Source organism: Coturnix japonica, chromosome 2 (genome assembly GCF_001577835.2).
Source record: "Coturnix japonica isolate 7356 chromosome 2, Coturnix japonica 2.1, whole genome shotgun sequence".
Classification (NCBI taxonomy): domain Eukaryota; kingdom Metazoa; phylum Chordata; class Aves; order Galliformes; family Phasianidae; genus Coturnix; species Coturnix japonica.
Genome location: NC_029517.1, coordinates 78266498 through 78276066, shown reverse-complemented (window position 1 = coordinate 78276066; position 9569 = coordinate 78266498). Strand labels below are relative to the sequence as shown.

At 41.1% G+C, this 9569-nt stretch overlaps 1 protein-coding gene and 1 non-coding gene across 2 annotated transcripts in view; both read left to right on the top strand.

Moving 5' to 3' along the window:
- Nucleotides 1-2695: 2695 nt before the first annotated feature.
- Nucleotides 2696-9569, top strand: part of NPSR1 (neuropeptide S receptor 1) — a 59976-nt gene continuing 53102 nt past the window's right edge. Inside the window, exon 1 of the mRNA XM_015855020.2 lies at nucleotides 2696-3033. Within this exon, the coding sequence (XP_015710506.1) occupies nucleotides 2887-3033 (147 nt within the window). The 5' untranslated portion in view covers nucleotides 2696-2886. The remainder of the gene's footprint in view (nucleotides 3034-9569) is intronic.
- TRNAM-CAU lies at nucleotides 9316-9387 on the top strand. The gene has a single exon. It is a non-coding gene; the product is annotated as a tRNA-Met (tRNA).

The window sequence follows — 9569 nt, the reverse complement described above, 5'->3', positions numbered from 1 at the left end:
TGTAAAATGGACCGTCTTGAATTTAGACCACAATCAGCCATGGAGGTGTGAAATAAAAATTCCTTCTTTTAAAGCTCATTTATCTGTGGAAGAGGAGTAAAGTGCTCATCATTCATCATTACTAAGAGAAAAATGCTCTGTGATTTTTGTGCCCTTACTTTACTAAGGGTGAGGTTCAGATTTCTGCAAAAGATTCCATCCAAAAGTGCAATTGGTAGAAAGAATCCACCTGCTGGCAGTCTGGAGATTTAAACCGAAGCTTGATAGTTGCTGATCGGTCAGATATCAGGCTGGACCCAGGCAGAGATTCAGCATCTCATTCCATGAAACCTTTGAATGTATCAAAATTGAGTCTGCACAGATTCTGAAGGAAAATCAAACAGAAATTTCTCTGTATAAGGGAAAGTCTCTCCTACTCCTGCTGCCAGCATCTAACTAACTTCAGAACTCACGAGTTAAATCCTAAAGGATCATTTCTACTTCATGTCTTAAAAGATTTAGAAATTTGATGTTGTCTCTGTCTGGAGTGGCTAAAAAGGGGGGCTGCAAATGCTGGGGAAGCAGCTACACACTAGCTAAGCATGCTGACCTTCCTCTTCCAAGGACACTAGATACAGATTTGGAGCAATATTTGGACAGTTTCCTCTTGATGCTGAATAAAAACAGAAAGGTCAACTCCAAAGTAAACTCTTGGTAAAAAGAAATATATATATATAGCCTCGAGCAGGTGTGTGTTTTTTGTTTGTTTGTTTGTTTCCTGTGTCTTTCATATGTACCTGTTTCTCTTAAACAAGAGCAAACATCAGAAGTTTCAGATCAGCCAAATCTGAGAAAATTATCAATGTGGTGCACAGCAGTGAAGTGATTTTGCTGTCTGTCTCACAGTGCAGCTGTGGGGTCGAGATGTGCTGCAGGTCTCCCCACTGTGTGCTCTCAAGTTCTCCGGTCCTCTGATTCAAAGCTAGATTTGAGAAACATAATTTTGTATGACCTCTTAGACCAAGGTAAAGAGAATGGCCAATGAAGCTGCTTCTTAAAGAAACCCTCTCTGTTCTTCTTACATATAATCCATTTTCTTTGCTTAAGGATTATCTCAAAGTTGTTTGATCTTTCCTATTTGGAAAGCATGCTTATGCTATGGTGTGCTGCCAGAGACTTAAAAAAGAAACAGCTTAGGTTAAGAAAGCGCTATCACATTTTGTTATGCATTAGAAACAAAATATGTGTCAGAATAATAATTTTAGAGTATTTTATGTTAAAACAGTGGGAAAACTCAGTTTCTCCCTTTGTAACGCTACCTAAATCTCTTCAAGCTGAAATTCTTAGAGATTTCTGAAAGTCCTGGCTGGGGAAAACAAAATCAGTTGTAGGAATCAATTCTGCACAGAGGAATTGCTGGGATTTGATCTTGCCTGCTACAGGCTTTTGAGATTCAATCAGAAAAGTCGGCTGTTTCACCATTCATTTCAGAGGTATTCAAATAGCTTGCTTAATACTGGAGAGGGCAGAGGGAGCAAACCCAAAGCACAGAATTTCAGAGAGTGAGCACAGCTCTGTAGAGGATTAAAAAAATATGTTTTTGGTTTTTTTTTTTTTCCCTAAAGAATTAGTTTTATTATAGACATGGTATCAGACCGACAGCCCATGGCCTAGGATTCTGAGAATAAATACAAGACAAAAACAAACAACAACAAAAAACATTTATAGCAAAGCAGCCAACTACAAAGCAGGGCTTTGACAAGTGACCAAGAAACACTCAAAAGCAGGAGCACTACTGAGAAGCCTCTTAGCGCCTATAATATGCTCATGGGAAAAAGGAGACAAAAAAAACCCACCACCAACAACAACAAAAAAAGAAAAAAGAAAAAAAAAACCAACCTAGCCAGCCAATGCAAGAAGTTTTATCTTATTCCATAAAAATGAGAGAGCAAGGTGAGAGGAGAAAAGAGAAAGCAAGGTGGGATTCTTTCAGGAAGAGGCTTGGTTGCTGCCTGAATGCCTCGGAGCAGAGGTTCTGAGCCTACCTGAGCAATCATTCAGGATGGACTTCAAAGAGATGTCCTCCTCTCTTTCGGATAACATATAAGTTACTGTTTTCCCTGTTGATTTCAGCTTAACATGGTTTTTCTGAAACACTGTGATTTATCTGTATATTCTAACGGATGCATGATTTTCAGTTGTTTAAATGCCTGTTACTGATGTGTATAGGTTAGCGCTGTTTCTTTCTCATCATGAATGGTGCTAATCACCTACATGGGCCAGAATAAGAACCCTCCTCTTATGGAAGCCCAGGCCAAGGTCTGGACATTGCTGTGACACCCAGAGGTCTCTCCAGTCCCCACATGCTCCAGCTCTGAAGGTAATGGGAAACTGAGAAATTGGGCTGGCAGGGCATAGCTGTGAAAACAGATCAAGTTTTCATTAGGATTGTATTGGTCTTGTGGCAGAGCAGCCCATGAGGCTGGACAAGTTCTGGATGTGCTAAATGCATGCTTGCTCTCCAGGTCTATGCTTTTACAGCTGTGGCAGCTGTGACTGCCTGGCAGGCTGAAATGCACATGGGCGCCTCTACATGTCCTGACTTATTACCTGTTGCTGGTCTTGCTGCTGAAAGAGCATGTGGGTGTTGTTAGAGTTGTGCTGAAGGAGAGCTCAAAGAAACGACACCAGCTTGTTGGTTTTTTTAATGTGTTTTTTTTTTTTTTCTTTTCTTTCCTTCACTTTGCTTTTTTTCTTATCACTCAGCTGCACTGAAGCCTGATGCCTTTGGTAGCCAGTGGTGGAGCAGTGAGAAGCAGCTTTTGCTGCTGTGCTTTTACAGGAGAGGCTTGGCTGCATTAACTCATAGGAAAACAAGAGCCCAGGCAGCTGGAGCAGAGCCTGGCAATGGAGGTTGGCCCCACAGCAGCCAGCAGCAGCTCCCCAGCTGGCACGGGCTGGCTGGATGTCACCCTTGTCACCTGCACCGACACCGTCACTTTCACCGAAGTGCTGGAGGAAGAGGAGTGGAAATCCTTTTACTATTCCTTTAAGGTACAGCCAGTGCATTACTTTTCTCACAAGATTGGGTGCATCTCAGTGCCTCTGCAGGCAGGCAGCTGGGATTATTGATGCTTTATCCCAAATGTAGGTGGCATTTGCCCTGCGAAGGCATCTATGTATAGTATAAATATATATGAGGCATTTACTGGAAAACAAAAGAGTTGCAGGTTTTGGAGTTGAGTCTTGCAGATCTTAGCAATTGTATCCCCTTATAAGGTGGTAATGTTTTTCTAAAGTGGCATTGTAGTTATACATGCATCTTTAATCAAAAGTGTATTATAGTTTAACACATCTTTTGTGTAATTTCTTATTAGCCATCGCCTTGACACAAGGAATATATTTTCAGTTTCCCAGCTGCAACAGACAACTGCACACAAGCAACAGGGTTTTGTGTGTGTGTCTGTATCTAAAAACAAAAACAAAAACAAAAACCAAACAAAAAAACCCAAACCAATCTAAACTAATAAAACAAAACAGGGATTAGCTCTAATTAGTTAATTGGCTTAGTTTTCTTTTAAACTTGTGAGAAGGATGCAGCATCACTATTAGAATGTAGCAGACAAACGATTCAGGATTGAACGCTGCTGAATGACGTGAGAAGTGTATTCATTCATCTCCCAGAATAAACATCACCCTTGCAGTATGTGATTGTAGAGAACAGATGAAAGAGGTGCTGAGTTACATCTTTGCTTCAGCTTTCCGTGTCTGTTGTCATTGCTCAGTATCATGCTGCATGCCATGTGTTACGGTGCTGTAGTGGCACACAAAGTACAAGTTTTGCTTGAGTTTCTAAAAGGAGTTACTACAAGAAGTACCCCGCCTTCCCTTTGGAGCTCAGAACCAAGCAGATCACTTCCAGATGGAAAGATGCAGGCGCTTGCATCGGTTTGGCAATCTGTTGAAAATCAGGGGATGTATTCAGATGCAATTTTGACTTGGAGGAAGTTGTTAGTACTCTGATAGCCCCTGGATTCGATGGAATTACAACAGGGATTCACCTCTTCTAGGGAAAATGCTGATCTCTAGTCCTACAGTTCATTAACTGGAGTTTCTTTTAACACAATACTCCTTTCTCCCTCTTCTTTTTTTTTTTTTTTCCTTTTTTTTCTCTCTCTCCATGTTAGACTCTTAAAAGGCTCTTGAGAAAGCAGAGAAGTGAGGAGCAAAACCTTTTCTTACAATTTTCTTCTTATCTCCTCTCTTCTCTCCACACTTAGGGTTGTAAATCTGAACAATGTCATGGGAGCAATATTTTATAATGGTAAAAGTGACAAATTAATTCCATGATTAGAAAGTCCCCAGGCAGAAAAATGCTTCTTAATAGGGCAGATTGAGTAAATTACAATAATTAGGACACTATGGATAGTCATGCGTGCTCGTCCATTGCTGAAGGAAACTTGATTCTATTAGCTGAGAGCTTCTCATTAGACTTGCACTCTGCTGCCTGATGTCTAGCTTTGGCAAATATAAGATGAACTTTGCAAGGAGGTTCACTGATTTCACATCAATTACTGGCTGCTGATAGGCATGGAAATATTTTGACTCGGGAGACAAGTGACAGCTGGTGTTGCTGCTGCAGGGAAGGAGGAAAAACATACCTGCTGACATCCTCTAAGCAAGGCAGGGCTTTTTGCCAGCCATTTCAGCTCTCAATGAGAGCTCATGTGTGGAAGGTGCTGCTGATACCCGCAGCCATCTGCCTGTGCCATGCCATCCATGCTCTGTATGGTGGCCGTGTCCATGTCCATTCTAGCAAGGTGCCCAGGATCTTCTTTCTTTTCACAAGGCTCTGCTTTGGCAGCTAGAGAAACAGAAGGTCAGCTTGGAACAGGCTGAGTGGATTAAAAATCCATGTCATTTGAACTTGGTTCTCAAAATACAGCTATAAATGGGCTTTGGCCATTAATTGGGATTTTCAAGCATGCTGTAACCTTTGCTGGCTTTAAAGAAGATCAACAAATGGCCACCATGCAGGTGCAGGTTGTTCCCTGTGTGGCCATGAAGCAGAAGCCTCAGGATGGATATGGGCTGTGCCTGTGGCTGTGGCATGGGGGGGACTGCCACATGATTGTACACCCAACACAAAGCAAGCAAATATTCCTATTTCTCTTTGGGAAATACAGAGTTGTGTTATCTACCTTAAGAGATGTAATAGGAAAACATGATCGAAACCAATAAATGGGGACCAGGGAGTGATGCTTATGCAGTACCTGTAACAGTTCCTACACAAGTGACTTTTTAAGAGTTTTATCCTCCGGCAGCTCTGTAGGGTGTCTCAAACACTGCTCCAACTATGGGATGAAAAGAGAACACTGTATTCTTCTTTTCCTCCCATGCTTCAGAAGGACTGCTTGTACCCACCCACAGGTAATATCTGAGTTATATTGTGGTGGCAATGTGACAAAAGTAAAATAATGCCACTCAGAGCATTTCAGTGCCAAAAAAATTCCCATTATGGGCTGATTTGTGAGTGCTTCCCTGCTTCCCCTTTCAGAACCATTTGAATTTCTTTCCATTCCTCTTCAGAACGTAATAACTAAATCCCATGCTGCTTCAGATTAAAAAACATTTTGCCACTTCAATTAAGTCGTCGTCCCCCCCCCCCCCCCTCCTTTTATTCTTTTGAGCTGGGAAAAGGAGCGCTTCATTCACTTGGATGAACATGGTCTTCTCTTCTGTTAGGCATTTTGATAGCTGCCTGGCCAGCTGCTAGATGAGCCTTTACACCCAGGTCTGCTGCAAGGCAGCATCCTTTGGGTGGGACCAGGTGTGTAATGTAGTTTATAAGATAAGCCAGAGCTTTCTATGGTAAAGACAGCAGCTTATCCCCACCTGCAGGTTCTGTAATCACAAAATGGCTTACATTGAAGGGGACGTTAAAGATCTTCTAGTTCCATCCTCTATGTGGAAAAGTACTGCTGAAAACTGAGCCCGTGTCTCTTCCTGAGGCCTTTGCATGAGGCAAGTCGGTAGCTCACTGTCTGGAACCACAAATGCAAAGAATTCTGTTGTCTGTGCTGGCATCAAATTCATAACAGATGTGCAAATTGGTATTAATCACAGCTCCAACCTCCCAGGCCAAAGGAAAGCTCATTACACCCCTTTACAGTCTCCTCCACATGAATTTAATATCTGTGTAAGAAGACTCTCTGTGAGTGTCAAATGCCTTTTGCCAAATGCAGTGAGCTGTAGAAGACAGAGATTTTGAGAATGCCTGTGACTTTCCTCTACTTTCAAAGTCCCTCACCTCTGCCTACCCTTGTCCCATGCTGCAAGGTGGAAACTCCAACAATAGGACTATATGCTGATATCTTCCTTATTCCAGCTCCACGAATCCTGATCCCTGTGCTGTACAGCATCACCCCAGCAGTGGCAGTGAAGGATAAGAGCTGTTAGGAAAAATACTGTGCAATCCATTACAAATGATTACTCATAAATAGTTAAGATTCACAGTTGTTGTTTTCTTCTTCCAGAAAGAACTGTCTGCCTGTGGCTATGGCATCCTCCAACACCATAGTATTGCCAGTACCTGCATGTTGTAGCCTAGTTATTTCAGATATACAGGACTGTAGCACCATGCTAGTATAAGCACATATGTGCTTCTCATCCATGGAGGATAATCTTCATTGCAAAGGTCAGGACCAATCACTTCCTCCAAAGTGCTGAGAAGATCAATGCAAGGAGAGCACGTTTCCACAGATGAGCTTTGCAGAACTATCAGGTAACAAGGGTTTGTCTCCAGTTGTCCTCAGAGCCTGTTTAAATCAGTATCTGTGTCCCTATCATTTCAGCCAAATGCGGGAGTCTCTTTATCTCCTGGAAAGCATTTGCCTTTACTATTGCTCATTCTGATTTTCAGGCAGATTGCACAGAGCATCCCATCCCTGAATACATAACAGAAAAATATTAATGGGTGCTGTCAAATTTCTGGAGTAATCTCTGTAAATGCAATCATATGTTTTAGGAAAATGAGCAAACCAAATTATTCATAAGTGACTTTGCTATCTTTCAGTGGAGTGAGAGGAGGAGAATTAAGTCTACACAAACACAGTGTCAAGAACTACTAAACGCAAGCACTGCAATATGCTGTAAGGAGTGCTGCTAGAGCTGAGCTGCTGTGCTGAGGAGGCAATAACTGCTCTCACCTTGTGAAACAAAGCTGCACTGTTCTTGGGTGGGCTGGCTTCACCTACTAGCTTAAATGCAGCACAGAAGGGAGCTAGCTTAGTAACAGCCCCACGTGTGGAAGCTGTGAGTCAACCAATTCAGGCAGGTTTACACCAGTGTCGCTCACACCTCTGACTCTGTGGTCCATGTGACCCGTAGATAGTGTTTGTGACTGCATCTCCTGTATGAATAGGCTTAAAATGTCTATAGTTTATGAACTGTTTTAATTTCACAGATTAGGCACATTTAATCATCTTACTCATTTCTGTGATTAAGAAGGAACGGTTTCACAGCTTTTAATAGGGCTTTCAAAATCATACAATTATGGATGGGCTATTGAGTGACCTAATATTATCTCTTCCTGTTGAAATTACTTTAGGAAAAATAGAAACATAATGAAAAATACATCATTCTTGATGACATCAAAATTAGGGAAATCTGCTTAACTCCTTCATTGGAAGCTTTTATCATTTGTTGAAAAAAAAAACCAAAAACAAGAACCCTGAAACTCAATAGAGCCATTGAACCATAGAATGGCTTGGGTTGGAAGGGACCTCAAGGATCACCAGGTTCCAGTCCTCCTGCTGCAGGCAGGGTTGCCAACTGCTAAATCAAGCACTAGGTCAGGTTGCCTATGGTGCCATCTAACCTGGTCTTGATTTTCAACTTCCCCATGACGTCTGATCTAAACTTTCCCTCCGATACTGTAAAAGAATTTGCCCTTGTCCAATCGCTATCTGCCCTATATGTCCCAATTGCTCACTATCTGAATAGTGAATTGTCCTTTACCAAAACACAACAAAATAGTGAATGTGAACTATCTGCTAGTAAAACTGAATTGTTACCATCTGTTCTTGACTTAAAATTTGCCCCTTCTGCCCCAGTCGCATCTATAGAGGATTTGGGGTCAGGCTAAGGACATTTTGCTTCACTGATATTGGAGCATAGAAAGATCTGTCTACATTCATTAAATGCTTCCCACTGAAGTGACCCTGCCTCAGCCATGATGAGAAAGTAAGAGCTAAGAAATATATTTGAAAATATATTTTAATATATTATTAAATATATTTAATTTAATATATTATTAAATATATTTTAAATATTTTTTAAAAACTGAGGCTTCATAAAAAAAGGTTTTTTTATATATCTATATATCTTAATAAGAAGTGGCTATATCTTAATAAGAAGTGAAAATAATATTAGTGACATAATTACTTCTTTCTATGAGAAAGTATTCTGATGTAGTGAATAGTTTTCCTTGCACCTAAAATGTAGAAAATATTTTAGTCTTTCCTCTGTAGAACACATTAGCATTCACAGTCTGTAAGTGCAATACCATCCAGATACAAACACATGCAAAACTGCTTCACAAGTTTGGCAGAATAGAAAACATGATTATAGGTCCCCTTCCATCCATGCCCTTCTTCCAGGAATGGAGATGAGTGGAGGTATGACTGCTGCCAGAATCTCTGACGTGTGGTGAAGGTCTCATGTGACAGTACATGACAGAATAACCTACAAGCATGTGCTGGAAGGCTTACATAGTCATCCTGTGAGAAATCATCTCAGTAAAGCAGCCATTGTGCAGGAGATGGGAAAACTATCGGGCATGACAAGTGCATCTGCTGAATTCAAAGCTCATGCTTGACTCAGAAAGGTGTGAGATGCTTTCTTTGTTAAGCTTGCTTGGGGATATTTGTGTTTGAAGAGAAACCTCATAATTAATAGTCAAGGTCTATAGCAGTCAGAGCTATATTTTAGCCCGAGGGCTTAAATGGGAAATCTGTGGTTCAAGAGAGACCTGAGGCTGAGCTAGTACTCATGCAGTGTAAATTGGGCTCAATTCCAGGCCAAGTTACCAAAAAAATCAACTCCTAGAGGGCTTTGTTGCCTTCCTCTCAAATTCAGCTGCAATGGAAGAACCTTTAAATAAATAAATAAATAAATAAATAAATAAAGCTTTGAAGTAATTCTTTTCTCAGTCTTTGTTACCTCATCACAAGTTTTCTGTTGTCAATCAAATTGCATTCAAAAAAAATTTAAGGTTTCTGTGTTGTATAATAAAAACTTCTCAGTTTTGCCTTTTTAGGCAAAAGGTATTTAAGTAGCAGAGTGGCGCAGCGGAAGCGTGCTGGGCCCATAACCCAGAGGTCGATGGATCGAAACCATCCTCTGCTAACATTTTTTTTTTTGCCTTGGCAAGTTTAGGTTGGGTATCAGGAAAAACTGCTTTACAGAAAAGGTGGTTACACACTGGAATAGACACCCCAGGGAGGTGATTGAGTCACCATCACAGAATCACAGAATCACAGAATCACAGAATTACCCGGGTTGGAAGGGACCTCAAGGATCATGTAGTT